Source organism: Stegostoma tigrinum, chromosome 21 (assembly GCF_030684315.1).
Source record: "Stegostoma tigrinum isolate sSteTig4 chromosome 21, sSteTig4.hap1, whole genome shotgun sequence".
NCBI lineage: Eukaryota > Metazoa > Chordata > Chondrichthyes > Orectolobiformes > Stegostomatidae > Stegostoma > Stegostoma tigrinum.
This window is the reverse complement of record NC_081374.1, coordinates 5,025,634-5,050,364: the sequence shown is the minus strand read 5'-3', so window position 1 is coordinate 5,050,364 and position 24,731 is coordinate 5,025,634. Positions and strand designations below refer to the sequence as shown.

Sequence of the window (24,731 nt, the reverse complement as noted above, 5' to 3'; positions counted from 1 at the left end):
TAATTGATGAAATACACTAAATTATTAATGAAAAGTATTCATTATTGAATGTAAGCTATTTATGCCAATTTAATGGCATCAATTACAGTTTATTAGTTATTGATATGAAGTCCTGAACTATTGATGTAAAGGCAGGAAGGACAGGTAAGGAACCATTAATTAATGGTACAAACTCAGGTTATAATCTTACAGAGATATAGTTACAAGGGGATCAAAGCTGTGAACTGAACATTCAAAGGTGTGTGACATTTTGAAAGAAAGGCAGGAAGATGAGTTAACTTTGCACATACCAGATGGAATAGATATGATAACTAGATATGATCTTGTCTCAGAAGATGTAAAATCTCTTTGGGTGCAAGTAGGAATTATCTTGAAGACACTGTAGGAATAACCTATAGACCACCAATAAATGGAAGACCTTTTAGAACGGAGATAAGGAGAAATTTCTTCAGTCAGAGAGTGGGGAATCTATGGAATTCACTGCTACAGAAGGCTGTGGCAGCCAGGTCATTGAGTACACTTAAGCCAGAGATAGATAGGTTCTTGATAATCAAAAGGATCAAGGGTTACGAGGAGAAAGCAGGAGAATGGGATTGAGAAACTTATCAACCACGGTGGAGCAGACTTGATGGACTGAATGGCCTAATTTCTACTCCTATGTCTTATGGTCTTAACAGTGGGACAGGTAATAAATCAAGAGATAATGAGGGCATTAATAAAGATGCTACATTAATCATGGATGCCTTTTTAATCTGCATACTAATTAGGAATATCGAAAGTGGCAAAGATAACTGCAAGGAAGAATTCATGGAGTATATTTAGAACAGTTTCTGAAAATAATATGTGGTGGATCCCACCAGGGATCAGGCTAATTTTGGATCTGGTGATTTGTTATGAGGCAGTTTTAATAAATGATCCCAGAGTAAAGAATCCTGGGGAAAACTGTCAGCACACATGGTAAAATTTAGAATTCAATTTGAAAGTGAGAAACACTCTGCTAAACTTAAATAAGGGGAATTACAAAGGAATGAGAGCAAAGTAGGATTGTGCAGGCTAGGGAAGGAGTTTGAAAGAAAAGACAGTTGAGGAACAATTGTAAACATTAAAGAAAGTATGTCACAACAAAGTTATACCCAGGAGAGGAAGAAGGATTCTAGGAGGAGGATAAGCCTGCCATGGTTAGCCAGGAAAGTTAAGGAAAACGTCAAATTTGTAAAAAAAAAACAAAAAGATGTGGCAACAATTAGTGGTAAAACACAGGATTTGGAAAGTTTTAAAAATGAACAAAATAAAGGGAGAAAATAAAATTTGAGGGTAAACTAGCAAGTAATAGCAAAATGGACAGCAAGATGTTTTTCAAATGTATATAAAAAAGGAGAGAGACCAAAGTAAACATTCGCTCCTTTGAGAATGAAATAAATACTACATAAATAAGCACTAATGAATAATTAATTTGCATCAGCTTCACAGCAGAAGATGCTAATAGTGTTCCAAAAATACAAAGCAACTAAGCAGCAAAAGAGAGAGGGAACATAATTACAATAATTATCACCAGAGAAAATATACAAGGGAAACTAATGGGCTGGCTAATGGGACACATCCTGGGATATTAAACGTCAGGAGTCACACGACCCCAGGTTATAGTCCAACAGGTTAATTGTGATTTCAGATAAACCGGTTGAACTATCACCTAGTGTCATGTGACTTCTGACTTGTCCACCTCACCCCAACACTTCCACACCATCGGATATTAAAGGACTAATTTCAGAGATATGAACACGCTGATCCTCAGATTCTGGAGAAGACCTAGTCAACTGGAAAACTGCCAATGTAACACATTTATTCAGAAAGGGGAGGCTTAAAACAGGTCACTGTTGGCCAGTTAGCATTACATCTGGGAAAATGTTAATCTGTTATGAAGGAGTAGAGCATTCAGAAATGCGTAATAGATTCAAACAAAGTCAATATGCTTCATGAAGAGGAATTCCTGCCGAACAAATTTATCGGAATTATTTGAAGGGATAGCTTGGATAGATAAAGGGGAACGAGTGGCTGTCATACATTTGGATGTTCAAAGGTGTTTAATATGGGACCACACCTGGCTTTTGAGGCAGTGTATTAGTATGGGTGGAGGATTAGCTCACTAGTGGTGACAGAGTTGGGATAAGGGGACAGTTCAGAATGGCAATCAGTAACTAGTGGAGTCCCACAGGGATCAGTAATGGGGTTGCAGTTATTTACAACATATATTAGTGACATGGGTGAAGGAAGTGAATCTACTGTCACCAAGATTATAGCTGACACATAAATTGGTGCAAAGGCAAGTGGTGAGGATCATACAAAGAATCTACAGAGAGTTATAGACGGGTTAAGCAAGTGGGCAAAAGCTTGGCAGATGTAATACAGTGTAGGAAACATGAGGTTATGCACTTTGGCATTAAAAAAGGAGAGCTAAATATTTATTCAAATTGATAAAGACTACAGAAAGCTACATTACAGAAGGATTTGGGAGTCCACGTGCATAACTCAAAAAAAGACTAGCATCCAAGCTCATTGGGCAATAGGGAAGGCAAATGGAATATTTATTTCAAAGGTAATGATAGAAAAATCTTCTTCAAAGGTTAGAAGGCACTAGTTAGATTACACCAAATTTGGGACAAACATGAATAATTTTGGAACCCTTATCTAAGAGAATATATATTGGAAAAGGAGGTAGTGCAAAGAAAGTTCACTAGGTTGATTCCAGGAATTTCCATGTGAGAAGTTGAGTAGGTTGGTCGTGGAATGACTGGAGTTTAGTAGAATGAGAGGTAATTTTATTAAAATATACAAGATTTTTAGGGAGTTTAACAGGGTAGATGCAGAGATGCTCTTTCCATCTGTGAGAGAGTCAAGGACTGGAGGGCAAACTTTCAGAGTAATGAGTTACCCAGCAAACACAAAGATGAGAAGGAATTTCTCCTCTCTGAGGGTCTAAAGCTGTGAACTGCTTTACCCACAGAGCTGTTGAGATTAAGTCATTGACTATATTCAAGGCGGAGGTAGATGTGTAATCATGAAGTAAGTCAAGGGTCATGAAGAAAAGACGGAAGAGTGTAGATGAAGATTATCAAATCAGCCATAATCTTTCTTAATGGCAAAATGGGCCAAATAACCTATTTCTGTTCCTATGTCTTACGGCTATTGCTCACAGATGATCATAGACACCTCTTCCCATTACAGTGAGTTAATGGTTATGTATAACTTGAGCTAAGGTGAAAGGACAGGGATTCACGAATTACCACAATCAGTACAGAACTGACTCCTGGAAAGATAGTAATTATTAAAGCTAATTATTCAGAATAAAACATTAAATATTGATATAAGTATTATCGACGATTAGTAGTTATTGGTATGAAATCAATCATAATTTATTTTAATATATCAATTCATTATTGTAAAATTATTATTGAAATAATAATATGTAAAGAAGACACTGAAAGAACTGCGGATGCTGTAAATCAGGAACAAAAACAGAAATTGCTGGAAAAGCTCAGCAAGTCCAGCAGTTTCTGTGAAGAGAAATCAGAGTTAACGTTTCGGATCCGGTGAACTTCCTCAGAACTGCCGAGTATTTCCAGCAACTTCTGTTTTTGAACATGTAAAGTTGATTGTGGCATCTAATTATTAATAAATTATTATTAAGGAAAATAATTAGGTATCGTACAGAAGGTGCTAATTTTTGAAATTAATTTAAAACAAATGGATATCATTATTGACATTAGCACATTTATTGAGGGAATTTTACTAATTCCTGATCTCAAGGCTTTAAATTGTTAAAACTCTTTGATATTAAGTCATTAGTTTCTGTTTTAAAAGATGTTACTTGTTAATGAAAAGACATTAAGTTCATCTTTTTGCAACATCAAACATCACCTCCCTCTGCTCCACCCATCTCATTTTAACCCTGATATGAGGGCCCTCACCCAACTTGAAAATAGATTTGAAAAAAATGATTGCGTTTTGGAAGGTTAACACGTAAGGAGAGGTCACAGAAACTTGATTTGCGTTCCCTTGAAATTGCATAGTTGAAGGGTAGTCTGATGGAGGTGGTGAACATGGTGAAGATATTAAATAGGGCAATAAGAGAGAAATTCTTTCTCCCAGTGGTAGCGGCATCCAGAACAATAGAACATAACCTCAAAATTAGAGCTAAACTATTCACAAAGGAGATTAGGAAGCGCTCTTCACATGAAACATGGCAGAAATTGGAAGTCCTATGTGACAAAAGGCTGGTTAGTTTCCTTTTGGTTATTTTGGGTCTCAAAAGATGTGGAACAAAAGTGATTGAATATAAATTTGCATTGATTTAATTGAGCAGCTGAGGTGTAATGGCTGAATGGCCTACCCCTGTTACTCTATTGCAATAAATACAATAGTTGTTTCAAGGGAAACTTGGATGACAGGGGATTGAGAGGCTGACTGGCCTCCTTCAGTCCTATTTTCCTTTTCTGAGTTCCTGTGTGACTGGGCCAGAGACTCAAATAGTCTCCAAGAGATGTTTTTGAAAAATCTGTTGAATTCTGTGTTGGACAATGTGCCAGGAGAGTGAGATTGGTATCAGATGTATTACAGATAACATCCACATGTGCAAAATATGCAAAGGAAACACTATCGTCAAGGGGTTAATGATTTTCAAATCAATTTGCATCAGTTATCATAGAGAACATATTTCAACATCAATTTTATTGCATAAAGCATTGTAAACCAAAACACAAAAAATTCTCAAAGGGCATATGCATAGTTTTTACTCATTGCGCTGTCCTTTTAGATATTTTAGGCCATCATATTCAGGTATTGTTTTTTGATGCTGAAATGAGAGTAGAGAATGAATTATCTCAATCCTGCTTTCACCGTTGTTTGTTTCCCTTACATCAAGGTGCCCAAACAAAAATAGAGTCAATGGATTATAAAGGAAGACTCGCTGCTGGTTAGGGCCTTACCTAGAACATAGGGAGATGGTTGTGGTTGTTGGAGGTCAGTCAGTTCAGTTCCAGGACATCTCTGCAGGAGTTCCTCAGGGTAGTGTCCTAGGCCCAACCATCTTTAGCTGCTTCATCAATGACCGTCCCTCCATCATAAGGTCAGAAATGGGGATGTTCGCCAATGATTGCACGGTGATCAATGCTATTTGAACTCTGCAGATACTGAAGCAGTCCATGCCGAAATGCAGTAAGACCTGGACAATATCCAGGCTTACAAGTGGCAAATAACATTCACACCACACAAATGGCAGGCAATGACATTCGATGGCACTAACATCACTGAATCCCCATTAACAATATCTAGGGGTGTTACCATTGACCAGAAACTGAACTGGACTAGCCGTATGAATAGTATGGCTTCCAGAGCAGGCCAGAGTCTAGGAATCCTGCAGTGAGTAACTCACGTCCTGACTCCCCAAAGCCTGTCCACCGTCTATAATGAGTATGTCAGGAGTGCAATAGAATATTCCCCAATTGCCTGGAAGACTGTGGCTCCAACAGCACTCAAAATGCCATGACTCTATCCTGGACAAAGCAGCCCACTTGATTGGTATCACCTCCACGAACATCCACGAATATTGCTATTCCTTCGCTGGAATTTCTTGCCTAAGGGCATTGTGGAGTGCCTAAAAGCAAGAACAACAGCAGGTCAAGGAAGCAGCTCACCACCACTTCCTGCAGGGAAGTTAGAGATGGGCAGTAGCTGTGGGTTCAGCCAGTGATATCCACATCTCTTTCAACAAGTCCAAAACAATTATGTTCAAGTGGAACAGGAAGGTTAGATTTAAACTCCTGCCTGTCTATTCACAGAATCCTGTGCCTTGCTGATTCACATGAACTTGAAAATAAAGTTTGGAATATCACGCTATCACAAGACAGCAGCGCTTAATTTTCCAAGATCAGAAGAAAATACCTGAAATGCTCGGGTCTGGTAATATCTGTGGTGATCAGCCAGACGGGTTGAGCATTTCCAGTATTTCTGTTTCATTTCAGATGTCCAGCTCCTGCAGTACTTGTCTTTTTGCTTTTGATGTTAAGTTTAAGGTGTACTTTTGGGTGACGGAGTTTTTGTGTCATTTTCATAGAATCATAGGTTCCAAGAACTGTTACCATACTTGAGGATGCCATTCAGCCCACCAAACTGATACTGGCTCTATGCAACAACAATTGAACTAGCTCCACTACTCCTCTCTTTTCCGATAACCCAGGACCTTTTTTTTCTCTTTGGGAAATTTTCAAGCTTTCCTTCTGAAAGACACTGCAATTCTGCCTTCATTTCTGTGTAAAAAGATTTCATCTCACACTGTCTTTGTTGCTTTGTGAATTCCTTTAAACTGGTGTTCTCAATGCTTCCATTAATCATAGAATCCCTAGAGTGTGGAAACAGGCCATTCAGCCCAACAAGTCCACACCAACCCTCCAAAGGGCTTCCCACCCAGACCCATTCCCCTGCATTACCCATGTCTAACACACCCAACCTAAACATCCCTGGGCACTATATTTAGCATGGCCAATCCACCCACCCTGCGCATCTTTAGACTGTGGGAGGAAGAGTTTCACTCCATCTTCCAAAACCTCAGGCTTTTTAATCGCAAAATCAAAAGGGGGATTTAGAAGAACTATTTTCATACAAAATTATTAAAGTCAAGAATGTTTTGCACCAAGTAAGTAAAGCAGCATTTGAAAGGGGGTGTGGATGAAGAAGTAAGGTGGGGGACGCAATGGCCTCGTGGTTTTATTGTTAGACCTATTAATCCAGAGACCCAGAAAATGTTCTGAGGGCCCAGGTTCAAATCCCACCATGGCAGCTGGTGGAATTTGAATTCTCTAAATATCTGGAATTGATAGTTGTCTAATGATCACTGTGAAACTATTGTTGGGGAAAAACCCATCTGGTTCATTCAGATCCTTTAGGGAAGGAAACTGCCATCCTTACCTGGTCTGCCCAACATGTGACTCCAGACCCACAGCAATGTGGCTGACTCTTAATTGCCTCTGGGCAATTAGGGATGGGCAATACATGATGCCCACATCCCATGAATGAATAGATTTTTTAAAAAGTACTGAAACTAATTTTCAGTTCCAGAATGATTAACTGAAACATGTGCAAGATGTGAGCATAGTCCACAAAGCATGACGGCTAACCTCTCGACTTAATTATCCTGATGATACTAGCTCTGTTTCACCACCTCTAGAAGGGTGATAGGGTCAAGTATAGACTGCTTCCTTTTGAAAGCATCAAAATGGCCTGCCTTTTTTTTTAATGTTCTGATTCTCTCGATTATAGCACAATTTAACATTGAATTTGGAAATGTTTCTCTCCCGTTTAGCAAGAAGTACATGCCAAAATCTTCCTTAAAATCCCTGAAAATTTATTTTCTAATTCTTGCTCTTCATCCTTTTCCAGCAATTTGTAATACTTTCTAACACCCCTGTAATTTTAATTTCCACCCTTAACGAAGACCATAAGCTGGAGGAGCGAAGTAGGCCACTCAGCCCATCATGTCTGCTTCACCATGCAATGACATTATTGCTGATCTAAAAATCCTCAATTCTGATCTTCTGCCTTTTCCTCATACCCCTCAATTCCCTTACTGATTAAAACAATCTGTCTGTCCATCTCAGCTTTGAATATACTTAGGGGCCCAGCCACGACAGTCCTCTGGGGTAAAAATTCTTCAGATTCACAACCCTCTGAGGGAAGAAATTCTTCCGCAACTCCCGTCTGAAAACGACAACCCCTTTCACATTGTGGTCCTATCCTTGTCCAGGGTTTAATTGACATGAATCATTCTGCTTAAAGAATAAATGTGCACAAGATGGGGAATGTGTTATAACTGGAGACAATCCCAATGTGCTTTACAACTGATGAACTGTAGTTCCTGCTGTAACCTGGGGAATAAAGGCACAGGAAGCCCCCACAAAGGGCAGGGAACTAAATACAGGGCCATGGGAAAAGTGCATAAGATTGGCACTGAATCAAGATGCTGAAAGACCTGGTGCAGACGTGAGGGGCCATGTGCATTGTGGTATTGCAGTAATTCGATAAAGGACTGAATCTTGACCAGCGCAACAGAAGAACTCCCTTACTGTTCTGCACACAGTCATTTGGGTTAGAAATGGAGTAAATGTCCCTCAGCACTGTTCCCAATCACACTGCAAGGACAGTACAGGGTTAGATACAGAGTAAAGCTCTCTCTACACTGTCCCCATCAAACACTCCCAGGACAGGGATAAGACTTGAGAATCACAATTATTTTTTTGAACATCCTATTAGACCTGTGACAGATTATTTGTATCTTTTGTGATAACTCAGTGTCTCTATAACCCTGCAGGCTGTGAAAAAATTCATGAAGCTGGAGTGTAAATGCCATGGTGTTAGTGGATCCTGTACATTAAGGACTTGTTGGTTAGCAATGTCGGACTTTCGAAAGACTGGAGATTACCTGCGAAAGAAATACCACTTGGCGGTTCAGGTCACCATGAACCAGGATGGAACGGGTTTCACTGTCACCAACAAACACTCAGACAGGTTGATCAAGAATGACTTAGTATACTTCGAGAACTCGCCCGATTACTGTGTCATGGATAAAGCTGCAGGTAGGATCCAAGCTGTTGCACACCAAGTGGAACATGTCTCTGAAAAGGCTGCAGTGTTTGTGGGAGAGATAGTGAGACAAGGGCATTTGTAATTGGGGGAAAGTGAGGCATTCTGAAGGGAAAGAAATGTGGGATCAATGGCTGAGCTGATGTGAGTGAGAGCAGTCAGCTTCAGGCTTGAACTTGGTTACAAAGGACCCAGGAGCTTGATACAATGCGATGGAAAGTGAACAGAGTGACTTTGGTTTCATCTGTGGGTGATAACCAGGAGAGTCAAGATACGGAGTTAGCATGGAGATGGACCAGGGGTTTGGTGTGAAGGAGAATGGAATCATCAACAAACTGATGGACAGATCAGTAAGTGAAACACAATGTGACTTTGACTAAAGTAGTGTACATGAATTTTCAAAAAACTGACTGTAGAATTGGCAGCTAGCAAAGCTAGATATAATTATGCAGCAGCATTGCATTCAAGGACCTTGAACTGTCATTTGATAGGTTTGCTTGAGAGAGCAGAAGGATTTTGAAAGGGCTACTACAGAGAGGGATGATGATAGTCCTGCTAAAAAGATAACTTTGGGCCATTTTTCACTTTGCTCCATCTCCCCAGTCACCAGCATTGTCACAGACTTTTCAATCAACCCCGGGGGAGTCTTCTTGCAAAATCCTGGTGGCCCACATTCCACCTTCCACTGGTCCCCATTGTTACACCACACAGAGGGAATAATCTCTAAAGAAGGGTCACTGAACTCAAAACATTACCTCTTGCTTTCTCCCCACAGATGCTGCCAGACCTGCTGAGTTCCTCCAGCAATTTCTGCTTTTGTTGAGTGTAATCCAGCCTTTAACAGACACAATGCTGATGGTTGAGGGATAAATATTGTCCGAGACTGCAACAAATCAGAGCAGTTGTCCACCACAAGTGGTCACACATTTTTACGGGTCATTATTTCCCCTTCACAGTGTCCTTTGTAACCGAGTTCAAGTTGGAAGCTGACCGTTCTCTCCTATATCAGCTGAGCTGCTGACCCTGTGTTTCTTTGAGCTGTCAATTTAAGTATACCTTCTCAACTGACTAGCTGGTACAGATTGACAGTTATCATTTATTAAGAACACTATTGTATCTGCTAGTATGGAACAAGGAGATCCTGATCCTCTCTCATGAACAATTCTGTGACTGTTTTATTTGCACGTGGGAAATGGGTGTCCCTGGCAAAGAAGCAACTGGTTTTCTTCTGTATGCAATGGACTTTACAGCTCTACTGTTCTTTTAACCTCTTAATCTTTAATCAAAACTGAAAACATTAGACATACTTAGCAGGTCTGGCAGCATCTTTGGAGATAGAAACAGAGTTAATGCATTGATGACATTTTCTAACTTGGAACTGGGAAAGCTTTAAGCAAACACAGAGCCAGGGAAATTGGTGGGTGCGTGGAGTAGGAGAGAACAAAAAGAAAGGCATCAGGAACAGACTGAAGGGCAGGAGTGACAACAGTGTAAGGCTAAAAGATTAATGAGACAATTGTCAAGAAACAAAACTTTGTTTCAGAGGAGGTGTTAATGGTTACAGCAAGATAGTGGTGGGGTGGGGGCAGCGGGGGGGGGCGATGCTGGAGATGGGTTCTTTCGGGGTGATAGTGCTAAAGTTGGTGGGGAGCACGGAAAACCTGGAAAAGAATAGGCTTCTATGGAGCAGGAATACAGGAATCAGATGGAAAACCATGAACCGATTGTTGATTGCTGGATAAAAACCCATCTGGTTCACTCATGTCCTTCAGGGAAGGAAACTGCCATCTTTACTCGGTCTGGCCTACATGTGACTCCAGACCCACAGCATTGTGGTTGACTCTTAACTGCCCTCTGGGCAATTAGGGATGGACAATAAATGTCGGCATGACCGGCAATGCCCTCATCCCATGTATGAATTAAAAAATAATCTTCTGCACTTACTGTAGCCGTGCTAATGGCATTCCCTATAACTAGCACTCGGTTTGAGAAAATGGGAGCGCTGACTGTGATTTGTAATCACTGCAATGAAGGCATGTTCTAGAGGATGCAAAGCCACTGAATAAAACAGACCAACTCAGTCAATCATCAGTCTCTTGGATAGAACTGGACATAGATTTATTACAGCATGGAAGGAGGCCATTTGGTCCATCATGCCCTTATCTGTATACCTTCAGCTAGTCACAATCCCTTGCCTTTCCCCTTAAACCTTGCAATTATTTCCTCTAGATAATTATCTAAGTCTCTTTTGAAAGCTTGATTGAATGTATCTCCACCACAATCTTCTGCATTGCATTCCAGATCCCACCAGCTCACTGCAAGAAAAGGTTTTCCTCCCTTTTCCTTCTTTTGCCAATCACCTTAGATTGGTGTCGTAGGGTTCTCAAGTCTTCAACAAACCAGAACAGTTACCCCCACTCTACTCTCTCCTGATCCCCTTGTGGGTTTGAACAGACCAGAACAAATCCCCTCTCAACCCTCTCTTGTCAAAGGATGTCAACCCCCAGCAATACTAAAATAAAAGCAATGGACTGCGGATGCTGGATACCTTACATTGAAGCAGAAATTGCTGGAGAAACTCAGCAGGTCTGTTAGCATATGTGGTGCTAGAATCGGAGTTAATGTTTTGAGTCCAGTATGACTCTTCTTCAGAACCACATCAAGAACTACAGCAAAAGTGACACCAGATTTAAAATGCTAACTGTTTCTCTCTCTGTCTCTGTACAGACACTGCCAGTCTGACTGATTTTCTCCAGCACTTAATTCTTTTTAATCCCAGTCTTTCCAATTCATCTATAAAACTGTAATCTCTCACTCTCTCCCTACAATCAGTCAGGTAAATATTTTCTACATCCTCTCAATGCTTTCACACCCTTCTTAGAGTGGGGCGCACAGAATTTCACTGCATATCCCAGTGGAAGCGGAATCACTGTATAAAACAAAATAAAGCCACATAAAAGTGACAGAAGCAGTAGTGTCTGAGCAGAGACTATCTGTACTGAGTGCCAGTATCGAAAGGGTGCCACCTTTTGATTGGGGTAATCTTGTGAAAGTTGTGGTAGAGGAGGGAGTTGAATGGAATTCCCCAGGTTCCAACATCTAATCTTCCGGAAAATTAAAATCCTCAGAAAATATTGAATGTAAGTGAGGATAACACAATTTCTGCTGTAAATTAAGTACACCTCTTTTTCTGTCTGTCCAAATGCAAGATTAACTGTATTTCCCAATGTATGCAGCATGATTACATTTCCACAGCAAGATAGCGCATGTCAGACACTGACAATGACCTTGCAGCTGCCGTGATATGTCTCCAGGACCTTAATAAATCCTAGCAACATGCCATAGCAACAGTGCATGGCAGATCCCATCATTCAACTCTGAAAACTTAATCTTGACTTCCACGGAAGCCAAATAGAACTCACGGCAAGACAATCTTTTGGAAGTCACAGCTGATTCTGCAGCTGAAACTCAAGGATTGTGAGCATTTTGTTAAACCATGGAGCTTGGCCTCCCTCCATTCAAAGTGAAGGACCAAGACAAGATGTCAGTTGACAATACTGTGAGGATTGATGACTAGTTGGCACTAGCATGGGGTGTTTCAGTGGTTGACACACTCACTTAGGAGATTGAAGATAGTTTGTTCAAGATGCATCCCATTGTCTTGACCTATGTTGACCTACACTCTGGGACAGGGTAGGTAACACTGTTGGAGGTACCACCTCATGGGTAAGATGTTAAACCACAGTCCCATCTGCCCATTTTGGTGGATATTAAAGCGCTACAGGTTGGGGGGGTGGGTTCCTCCCTGGCAACCTGGTCAATACTTACTGTATAACCACCAGCACAAAAACAGTTCATTTGGTCATTATTGCAATGCTGTTAATTGGAGCTTTGTGTCTGCAATTGGATGTCTTGTTCTTCACATTACACCTCATTGGCTATGACGACATTTGGGGAATCTTGTGGCTTACAAAGTGCCATATAAATGCACATTCTTTCATTTCTGAAGTCGGTAAGCTGGAGGTAATTATGTCTAACAGAGGTCCTCAGTGTTTCTGGGAAGGAGATGGAGACAATGTCACTGTCAATCAATGAGTTGTGTGAGATGAACTATTGGAGGCAGAAGGAGAATTGGAGGAGCATGGGAAACGAAATAGAAAGAATTGAAAAAGGTACTGACCTCTATCCTCCTCCTAGCCTTTATTTCACTTCTTTTATTCTGGCAGAAGGCATTATTGGTAACTGCCCAGGACTGCCTTGTCAATGAGAGGAATGGATGTGGGGTGGAGGGGCAAACGGAGAATTAGGAAATAGCAATCCAGGACATTGGAAAGTAAAGGGAACAAAAACCAAAATTGCTGGAAAATCTCAGCAAGTCTGGCAACATTTGTGAAGCAAAATCAGAGTTAACATTTTAGATCTAGTGATCCTTCCCCAGCAGTAGAGGGAACTGCCAGAAGAACAGGAAACTGTTAACAATGCTTTTAGAAGTTTGTGGGGTGCAGACATCATTGTCAAAGCCATCATTTATTGCCCAGCCCGAGTTGCTCTAATCTTGAGAAGGTGATGGTAAGGCACCTGCTAGAACCATGTGGTCTGGGGCATTACATTTCTACACTTACACAGGGTGTGGGTATCTTTGGCAAGGCCAGTGGTGCCCATCCAAATTTGCCCCTGAATTGAGTGGTTTGTTTAACCATTTCAGGGGAATTAAGAGTCAATCACATTGCTGTGGATTTAGAGTGAGACCAGGTAAAGACAATAAATCCCTTCCCTAAAGGAAAGCAGTGAACTGATACATTTTACAATATTCGACGGTCAACAATATGGATTAATACTAATCAATCATTTTCCTGATTGATTAATCAAATTAATTCCCAATAGTTGCTGGGGCGGAATTTGAACCCATGTGCTCAGAGAAAAGTTCTAACAACCTTTTTCAATAGAACTAATTTGGGGTTTAAAAAAAAGTTAGCTGTTTTGGAATGTTGGGTATTTAAAGGAAAGTATATACACATGCAGGTTTAAGGAGGGCAGTTGTGATGTTTGGTTCAGGAAGTACCTGAAAGGGTTAATACTGGAATGCGTGCAATATGCTCCATCCAGGGTTAGGAGTTGGTGGGGAGAATAAAGTGGGATCCCTAGGGAGATAGCCCTAAGGCCTGATCCTCCCAACACACTTTGTCATAATCCAGAGCCTGCCATAACCAGTTGCAAAGATGCACTAAACCATGGGCAGAATCTTGTAGCAGCCTGAGCAATATGAGATGTGGTGAGAAATCAGTAAGAATCATGCGAGAATTCTAGCGAGGCCTATCTTGATGTCAGCAGCAACTCAGTGCATTTCCCAACAGAATTCTAGGATATTGAGACAAGATTCCCTCCAGACAGTGGGCGAAATATCTGTTGAGCTGGGGGTGGGGTGCCGAGGGGTGATTGCCTGTTGTTGGGCAGGTTTTACTGCATTATTAACCTTTAACCATCCACTGAGAGGAACTAGATGCTGAGAATTCCCAAGCTGGAGGCCCAAGTGGGCCCCTCGCGATCCCAGCTCACCATGTGTTCCTTTTGGCTTCCATCTTGGACATTGGGCACAAACATCTCAGGGCACATTGACTCATGGACAATGACCATCCACACGTCTTGTTCATGGACCTTGATGTCAGACCCTTACCAGCCTTTCCACATCACCATTTCTGATCCACTTGCAGGGCATTTCTGCTCTTTGTTCCTGTACCTCAAGCTTTTTAATTCATATTCATTCGTGGGAAATGGGCATCACTGGCTGGGTCAGCATTTATTGCCTGTCCCTAATCATCCCTGAGAAGGTGGTGATGAGCTGCCCTTCTTGAACAATGCCCTTAAGGAGGGAATTCTAGGATCGGGGCTCAGCGATTCTAAAGGAATGGTGATATATTTCCAAACCAGGATAGTGAGTGGTTTGGAGGGGAACATGAAGGTGATAGTGCATCCCCATTACTCACTGCGTCCTGCATTGAGGTGGCTGCACCAGCAACTCTCACTGTAATGCGTCAGCAAGGACACTACATGCAGGGCAGGCACCCAGCTCACAGACTGGGCCTGGCTGCCTCTCAGCACTGTCCTCTCTGCCTTTCAGTCCACCTGGAGGCTTGCTGCATTCCTCCCTTGTCTTTTTGCATGCTGCCTCGTCAGCCAGGGCTGCAGGCTCATGTTTCCCCCCTCTTGCCTCACCATCTTGTGCCAAATCCAAGCTGGCAAGCCAGGCATGGTTCTCAGCAAGCTTCAATCAGGCCAAACTTTCAGTCGGGGGTCCTGGCCCAGTGATTGAAGGGCAGCATCTGATACCAGTCTGCGACTTGGTCACAGTCCGTCAGCTGCTTGTAGTTTGCAATGAATACATCCCCAAACATACAGATTTCAGGAAGTCACTGTACAAGAAGAATAACCAAATTTAGTAATTCCTAGATATAAAAAACTTAGAATCTGCACTTTCCCAGTTCAGTGTAACCACATCTTCAATTCAGTAAATCTGCAACCTCAGTGTATCTGCACCTAGAGATCAGTATAGCTACAATAGCTCCATCAGTACCTACACTCCCAGATCAGAAACCGTATCCTTAGCAAAAGAACATTGATGAACCAGATTATAGTTTATTTCCCTGATAATTGACTCTTAATTCCAGACTTTTAATGAATTTAAAATCTACCATCTGCCCTGGTGGGATACAAAGCCAGATCCTCAGAACATTACCTGGTCTAGTGACAGTACCACCACCTCCCGCCCCATCGATCAGCATATTTGCAACTCCTCAATCAGGTGAACTACTCTTCAGCATCAGTGCATCTTCACCACCTCCATGTGCATTCCCAGATATCTGCACCCACGGACCGGTGTATCTGTACCCACAGACCGGTGTATCTGCACCCGCAGACCGGTGTATCTGCACCCACGGACCGGTGTATCTGTACCCACAGACCGGTGTATCTGCACCCGCAGACCGGTGTATCTGCACCCACGGACCGGTGTATCTGTACCCACAGACCGGTGTATCTGCACCCGCAGACCGGTGTATCTGCACCCGCAGACCGGTGTATCTGCACCCACGGACCGGTGTATCTGTACCCGCAGACCGGTGTATCTGTACCCGCAGACCGGTGTATCTGTACCCACAGACCGGTGTATCTGCACCCTCAGACCAGTGTATCTGCACCCACAGACCAGTGTATCTGCACCCACAGACTGGTGTATCTGCACCCGCAGACCGATGTATCTGCACCCGCAGACCGGTGTATCTGCACCCGCAGACCGGTGTATCTGCACCCACGGACCGGTGTATCTGCGCCCACGGACCGGTGTATCTGTACCCGCAGACCGGTGTATCTGTACCCACAGACCGGTGTATCTGCACCCTCAGACCAGTGTATCTGCACCCACAGACCAGTGTATCTGCACCCACAGACTGGTGTATCTGCACCCGCAGACCGATGTATCTGCACCCGCAGACCGGTGTATCTGTGCTCCCAGGCTGGTGTATCTGCACTCACAGACCTGTGTATCTGTGCTCCCAGGCTGGTGCATCTGCACTCCCAGACTGGTGTATCTGCACCCACAGACCTGTGTATCTGTGCCCCCAGGCTGGTGATCTGCACTCCCAGATCAATATATCTGCACTCCCAGACTGGTGTATCTGCACCCACAGACCAGTGTATCTATACCCACAGACCGGTGTATCTGTGCTCCCAGGCTGGTGTATCTGCACCCACAGACCGGTGTATCTGCACCCGCAGACCGATGTATCTGCACCCGCAGACCGGTGTATCTGTGCTCCCAGGCTGGTGTATCTGCACCCACAGACCGGTGTATCTGCACCCGCAGACTGATGTATCTGCACCCGCAGACTGGTGTATCTGTGCTCCCAGGCTGGTGTATCTGCACTCACAGACCTGTGTATCTGTGCTCCCAGGCTGGTGCATCTGCACTCCCAGACTGGTGTATCTGCACGCACAGACCTGTGTATCTGTGCCCCCAGGCTGGTGCATCTGCACTCCCAGACCGATATATCTGCACTCCCAGACTGGTGTATCTGCACCCACAGACCAGTGTATCTATACCCACAAATCGGTATATCTGCTCTCCCAGACCGGTGTATCTGCACTCTCGGGCTGGTGTATCTGCACTGCCAGTCCAGCATATCTGCACCCACAGACCAGTGTATCTATACCCACAAATCGGTATATCTGCTCTCCCAGACCGGTGTATCTGCACTCTCGGGCTGGTGTATCTGCACTGCCAGTCCAGCATATCTGCACCTGCAGACTTGCATATCTGCACTACCAGACCAGTGAATCTGCACTCCCAGACCGATATATCTGCACTCCCAGACTGGTGTATCTGCACCCGCAAACCGGTGTATCTGTGCTCCCAGGCCGGTGTATCTGCACCCGCAGACCGATATATCTGCACTCCCAGACTGGTGTATCTGCACCCACAGACCTGTGTATCTGTGCTCCCAGGCTGGTGCATCTACACTCCCAGACCGACATATGTGCACTCTCAGACTGGTGTATCTGCACCCACAGGCTGGTATATCTGCACTCCCAGACCGATATATCTGCACTCCCAGACCGGTGCATCTGCATTCTCAGACCAGTCTATCTGCATCTGCAGACCTGTGTATCTGCACCCACAGGCTGGTGTATCTGCACCCACAGACTGGCGTATCTGCACTCCCAAACTGGTGTATCTGCATCTGCAGAGGTATAGCTGCACTCCCAATATAGCGAATCTGCATTCCCAGACCAGTGTATCTGCACCTGCAGACCAGTGTATCTGCATCTGCAGACCAGTGTATCTGCGCTCCCAGACCAGTGTATCTGCATCCGCAGACCAGTGTATCTGTGCTCCCAAACCAGTGTATCTGCATCCGCAGACCAGTGTATCTGCATCCGCAGACCAGTGTAATTGCAGCATTAAAAATTATAGCATTATTGATGGGCAGTTCATAAATCATCATAGAAATTCTACAGTGTGAGAGCAGGCCATTTGGCCCTTGAATCAACACTGACTGTCCAAACAGCATCCTTCCCAGACATATGTTCTACCCTATCCCTGTATTTCCCATGTCTAACCCACCTAACCTACACACCCCTGGACACTATGGACAATTTAACATGGCTAATCCGTTAACCTGCACCTCATACTGTGGTAGGAAACTGGAGCACCTGCAGGAAACCCACGCAAACACGGGGAGAATGTGCAAACTCCACACAGTTAGTCACCCAGGGTGGGATCAAACCCAGGTCCCTGGCACTGTAAGGCAGCAGTGCTGACCACTGTGCCACCATGCCATCCCAAAGTTCTGAGAGTCATGCAGGATTCAAACAGTTAACTCTGTTTTTTTCTCCGCAGGTGCTACCTGACCTTGGGTCTGAGTTTCTCCAGCACGCTCTGAGTTTATTGTCGGGCATTTGAAGGGCTTCTGCTAAACTGCTTGTACCAACTTGACCGGTACAATGCACTGCACCTGGCGCTAACCCTCATGATTCACTGGTCTTTATGATGTACTGGCTCATTTTGTTGACAGTTCTGCACTGGGGAAGCTTTAGAATATCAGGTTTTGTCAGCTTTGAATGAGCTGCACCCAACCACTCCGCCCAAGTATCAGAAAAAAACTTTATATCACAGAAGGAAAATACTCAGCTCAGGATATTGAGTTCTCAATTTAATGTTTAAATTGATATTTGGAAAATGAGCCGTCAGACAATGCAGAATGGAAGACATATGGTTACTCAGAAGCACCAGATGAAAACATTAAAACAAATGAAGCATGTTAACAAAAACAGCTCACCAAATTCAATCCTGAGATAATAAAATGTGAGGCTGGATGAACACAGCAGGCCAAGCAGCATCTCAGGAGCACAAAAGCTGGCGTTTCGGGCCTAGACCCTTCATCAGAGAGGGGGATGGGGTGAGGGCTCTGGAATAAATAGGGAGAGAGGGGGAGGCGGACCGAAGATGGAGAGTAAAGAAGATAGGTGGAGAGAGTGTAGGTGGGGAGGTAGGGAGGGGATAGGTCAGTCCAGGGAAGACGGACAGGTCAAGGAGGTGGGATGAGGTTAGTAGGTAGATGGGGGTGCGGCTTGGGGTGGGAGGAAGGGATGGGTGAGAGGAAGAACAGGTTAGGGAGGCAGAGACAGGTTGGACTGGTTTTGGGATGCAGTGGGTGGGGGGGAAGAGCTGGGCTGGTTGTGTGGTGCAGTGGGGGGAGGGGACGAACTGGGCTGGTTTAGGGATGGAGTTGGGGAAGGGGAGATTTTGAAACTGGTGAAGTCCACATTGATACCATATGGCTGCAGGGTTCCCAGGCGGAATATGAGTTGCTGTTCCTGCAACCTTCGGGTGGCATCATTGTGGCACTGCAGGAGGCCCATGATGGACATGTCATCTAAAGAATGGGAGGGGGAGTGGAAATGGTTTGCGACTGGGAGGTGCAGTTGTTTGTTGCGAACTGAGCGGAGGTGTTCTGCAAAGCGGTCTCCAAGCCTCCGCTTGGTTTCCCCAATGTATAGGAAGCCGCACCGGGTACAGTGGATGCAGTATACCACATTGGCAGATGTGCAGGTGAACCTCTGCTTAATGTGGAATGTCATCTTGGGGCCTGGGATAGGGGTGAGGGAGGAGGTGTGGGGGCAAGTGTAGCATTTGCTGCGGTTGCAGGGGAAGGTGCCGGGTGTGGTGGAGTTGGAGGGCAGTTTGGAGTGAACAAGGGAGTCACGGAGAGAGTGGTCTCTCCGGAAAGCAGACAGGGGTGGGGATGGAAAAATGTCTTGGTTGGTGGAGTCGGATTGTAAATGGCGGAAGTGTCGGAGGATGATGCGTTGTATCCGGAGGTTGGTAGGGTGGTGTGTGAGAACGAGGGGGATCCTCTTTGGGCGGTTGTGGCGGGGGCGGGGTGTGAGGGATGTGTTGCGGGAAATGCGGGAGACGCGGTCAAGGGCGTTCTCGACCAGTGTGGGGGGAAAGTTGCGGTCCTTGAAGAACTTGGACATCTGGGATGTGCGGGAGTGGAATGTCTTATCGTGGGAGCAGATGCGGCGGAGGCGGAGGAATTGGGAATAGGGGATGGAATTTTTGCAGGAGGGTGGGTGGGAGGAGGTGTATTCTAGGTGGCTGTGGGAGTCGGTGGGCTTGAAATGGACATCAGTTACAAGCTGGTTGCCTGAGATGGAGACTGAGATGGAGAAATTCAATCCTGGACAGCTTGTCCTCTCCAAGAGTTATCTGTGTAATGTTTTATTAATCTTGTGTGACAACAGTTTGCATCTTAACCCTAGAATCCTACACTGTGGAGGCAGACCATTCCGAATCCACATGCAAACTCTGAGTAGCATCCCACCCAGACCCACCACTTCCTTCCCACCCTATCCCCATCATCCTGCATTCCCCGTGGCTAATCTACCTAGCATGCACATCCCTGGACACTATGGGCAATTTAGCACAGCCAATCCACCCTAGCCTGTACATCTTTGGACTGAGGGAGAGGAAGTTGGAGCACCCGGAGGAAACCCACACAGACACAGGGAGAATGTGCAGACTCCCCATGGACAGTCTGTGTGGATTGAAGAAGTCTATTACCCGAAACGTTGACTGCTCCTTTCCTCCAGATGCTGCCTAGGCCTGCTGTGTTCTTCCAGCTTCCAGTTTGTCTGTCTGGTATGAGTCTGGAATCCAAGTCTGACATGGCTGTCTCAGTAGAATTGGCTACACAAGGAGAGGGTGGGTGACAGGTAATTGAGCCTAATATGTGCTTTTGAGCCAGTACATCATAAAGACCAGTGAATCATGAGGGTTAGCGCCAGGTGCAGTGCATTGTCAAGTTGGTACAAGCAGTTTAGCAGAAGCCCTTCAAATGCCCGACAATAAAATCAGAGCGTGCTGGAGAATCTCAGACCCAAGGTCAGGTAACACCCGCGGAGAAAAAAACAGAGTTAACTGTTTGAATCCCGCATGACTCTCAGAACTTTGGGATGGCATGGTGGCACAGTGGTCAGCACTGCTGCCTTACAGTGCTGAGCTTTACCTTTCTGCTCGCCTCTTCCAGTGTCCTTCCAGATGGTCAGCGTGGAGAGGTCGTGGCCACCAGTGACTGCCCCCAGTGCCATTTTCACGTCTGATTTGTAGGCGATCTTGTAGTGGATGAAGGGACATTGCAAAGGGATGGTGGTCCAGGGACCAAGACACTGTACAGAAAGTGTTCGGGTACTCTGTCATCCTCCATCAATCAATATTTTTAATGAAGAATCATCAAATTGAAAGAGCCTGGATTTTCTGATCAGCAGCAAGTCGGTTCTGCAGTGTAAATGAGAGCCACAAATCAGGATCCTGCTGAATCCTGCTCCACCATTCAGTGACTGACCTGTTAATCCTCAACTCCACTTTCCTGCCTTTTCCCCATAGCCCTCAATTCCCTTATGGGTCAAACATTTGTCTATCTCAGCCTTCAATACACTGAGAGACCCAGCCTCAACAACCCACAATGGCAAAGAGTCCCACAGATTCACTCTCCTCTGAGGGAAGAAATTGTTCCTCGTTTCTGTCTTAAATATACAACCCCTTACCCTGAGATAATGCGCTCTGGTCCTCGACTCTCCCTCAATAGAAAACAGCCTCTCCACATCTATCCTGTTAAACCCTTAACAATTATATATATTTTACTAAGGTCTCATCTCTTTACTGTTTATTCCAATGAGTACCATAATACCATAAGATTTTGGAGTAGAATTCAGCCATTCGGCCCATCAAGTTTGCTCCACCATTTAGCCATATGTTCTTCTGCCTTCTTCCTGCAACTGTTGATTGAACTATGAATCAGGAACCTGTCTATTTCTGTCTTAAATATACTCAATGACTTGGCCTCCACAGCCCTCTGCAGCAATGAGTTCCACAGATTCACCATTCTTTGGCTCAAGAAATTCCTCCATATCTCAGTTCTAAAGGGTCGTCCCTTCACTCTGAGGTCGTCCCCTTGTGTCTTAGTCTCTCCTACGAGTAGAAACATCTTCTCCACATCCACTCTTTCCAGGTTTCTCAATATTCCGTAAGTTTCAATCAGATCCTCTCTCGTCCTTCTAAACTCCATTGAGTCCAAAGTCCTCAACCACGCTGCACATGACAAGCTCTTCATCCTCAGGACCATTCTTGTAAACCTCCTCTGAACCCCCTTCAAAGGCAGACAGCTGAGGAACTCCACTAGTCACTGGCTGTCATCCTGAAAAAGACCTCTTTATCCCCACTGTCTGCCTTCTGCCAGTCAGGCAATCCTCTATCCATGCCAGTACCTTGTCCCTAACACCATGGGCTGTTATCTTATTTCGCAGCTTCCGATGTGACAGCTTTCTAAATGCCTTCTGGAAATCCAAATAGATCACATTCACTGGCTCTTCTTTCTCTAATTTCCTCATTACCTCCTCAAAGATTTCTATCAGATTTGTAAGGCATGACCTCCTCTTGACAAAGCTGTGCTGACTCAGCCTTATTTGACCATGCACATCCAAGTACTCTGCAATGCCGTCCGTAATATTGGACCCTAATACCTTAACCATGAGTGAGGTTAGGCTAACCAGCCTGTAATTTTCCGTCTATTCAACATCTCCTTATAAGGAAATCTGCCCACGTCTGGAATCAACCTAGTGAGCCTTCTCTGGACTAATTCCAATGCCAGTATATCTTTCCTTGGATAATGGGACCAAAACTGTACGACAGTTGAGGCCTGAATAGTGTCTTGAGTAGTTTCTGCGTAATTTATTGCCTCGTTTAGTTAAAGCTTCTTCCTACCTCTCACTCAGTTGGTTGTAATTTCAGGGCACTGTTTTGAGGAAGAGCAGGGTAGTTTGTCATTGACCTGACCAATATTTATCCTTCAACCAAAGTCATTTTACTTTCCAAATCTGTCTGGCATTGAAATGTCGATCGCAAAGAGATTGGTTTGAGCTAAGAATTGTGGGATGCACTGTTTGCCTCGATGCATTTACTATCCATTAACAGTTGCACTGTGCCACTTTCTCTTTCTTCCAGGGTCTTTGGGCACAGCAGGAAGGATGTGTAACAAGTCATCCAAGGACACAGATGGCTGTGAAGTGATGTGCTGCGGCCGGGGCTATGATACCACTCGAGTTGTGCGAGTCACTAAGTGCGAGTGCAAGTTCCACTGGTGCTGTGCAGTAAAATGCAAGGAGTGCCAACAGACAGTCGATTTTCACACCTGCAAGGCTCCTAAACGCGCTGCCTGGCTTGACCAGACATGATCCCAGCCAGCAACGCCGCCTCAACATGGGATATGCGTGAAGGCACGTGGCATTTTGGGGAGTTGTAGTTTAGCTGCATGGCTTTTCTTTTTAATTAATACCCTGTGAAGCACTAAAGAATGGACTACACGTCCCGGGGACCATGGTGAACCTCTGCACATGTTCAGTAAATCATCGCATATTCCTTATGAATAGAGGGAATTGCAATACAAAGCATAAATCCTGAACCTTATCATTCGCAATTTTAATTGTTTTTCCCAAATGGAACAGTGCAACTGTCTATAAAGCGACTTTATAAAAGTGAAGAACAAGGCTTCTGTAGTTGTCAAGTGATGGGGACCTCCCTGTAGCACCAGCAGCATGCGACTAATTTCTACAATCTGGGTTTTTGATTATTATTGGTACATCAATGCCTTATTAACAAGTGAAAAAGCTGCTGACCGCTTCTAACGATCATTCAGAAGGATTCAAAGCTGCATTCTGTGCAAGGAACAGGAGCCTGCACTTTCTGAAGGCAATTGCATAACTGTATATTAACAAGACAATCTGCACTATGAACATTAGCTCCAAGAGGATAGCAGTGAAAGAGAGAGAGAGACAGTGAAAGAGAGAGAGAAAGAAAGCGAGTGAGTGTGTTAGAGAGACTTGCCCGGTCATGATTGATCTGTCTGTTGATTTGAACTTATGTCAAGAGCTACAGCCTGCAATCTGTAACAGGAATTCTGCAAAGACAATAAGAAATAAGGTTTAGCTCTGAATTGTTGCTGCTGATTTCAATAGTGCAACTCACCTGAAGTTTTTTATGATTTAAGAATGATTTTTTTTTAACTGTAATAATTCTTACATTGCTATAGTATGTTAATGTTTGGCGATTGGCAAGTGCAGTTCCTACAGTCACAAGCTGATGCAAAAACAAAACTGCATTCTACGCTGTACTGTAATTTGAAGGCACCCCACCTGAGTACATTGTTTGTAATTTCACAGACAAACCTTTTTCTAATTAAAGAGAAAAAGAAGTTAGGCTGGAGCCCATGTATTGTGTGTTTTCAGCTTGATCCGCTGTGGTAGCGCTGTCATAAATGAAGGAAGATAGACTTAAACCATTTGGAGGTGTAATCGGGATGGATTTTAATTACACAAAAGGTACAGTCAAAACTAACAACAAATCCCACGTCCAAACTCAAAAAGCTGTGGACACTGTGAGACAACATTAGACCAAGTTCAGTGCAAAAGCAGGTTGTGGAGTGAAACAGTTTACAGAAAGATTGAAATGCTAAGTAAATGGACAAAAATTTGACAACTTAAGTACAATGTGGGGAAAATACAAAATTGTTCATTTTGGAAGGTAAAGTAAAAGCACAGAATATTATTTAAATTGCAGAGACTTGCGCATGAAACACAGAAAGCTAACACACAGGTGCAGCAGGGAATCAGGAAGGTTAATGGAATGTTGGTCCTTATTTCAACAGGGTTGGGTTATAAGAATGCAGCAGTCTGACTGCAGCTGTACAAGGTGATGGGGAGACCACATCTGAAATAATGTGAGCTGTTTTGGGTCTCCTCATCGAAGGAAAGTTGCCATTTCATTGGAGGAAGTTCAGAGAAGGTTCACGATGATGATCCCTGGTACGGAGGGATTGTTTTAAGAGCAAAGGGTAAGCAGGTTGAGACTCTACTCACTGGAGTTTATTAGAATGAGAGGTGATCACATCGAACGTATAGGATTCTTAAGGGGCTTGATAGAGTAAAAGCTGAGAGGATGTTTCCCCTCATAGGAGATTCTAGGATCAGAGTTATAATCTCATAATAAAAGG

General features: G+C 44.1%; 1 protein-coding gene across 1 annotated transcript in view; it reads left to right on the top strand.

Annotated features, from left to right (window-relative positions):
* Positions 1–23,873, top strand: part of wnt2bb (wingless-type MMTV integration site family, member 2Bb) — a 56,237-nt gene extending 32,364 nt beyond the window's left edge. Inside the window, exons 4-5 of the mRNA XM_048553229.2 lie at positions 8,360–8,624; positions 22,688–23,873. Of these exons, the coding sequence (XP_048409186.1) occupies positions 8,360–8,624; positions 22,688–22,917 (495 nt within the window). The 3' untranslated portion in view covers positions 22,918–23,873. The remainder of the gene's footprint in view (positions 1–8,359; positions 8,625–22,687) is intronic.
* The last annotated feature ends 858 nt before the right edge of the window (positions 23,874–24,731 follow it).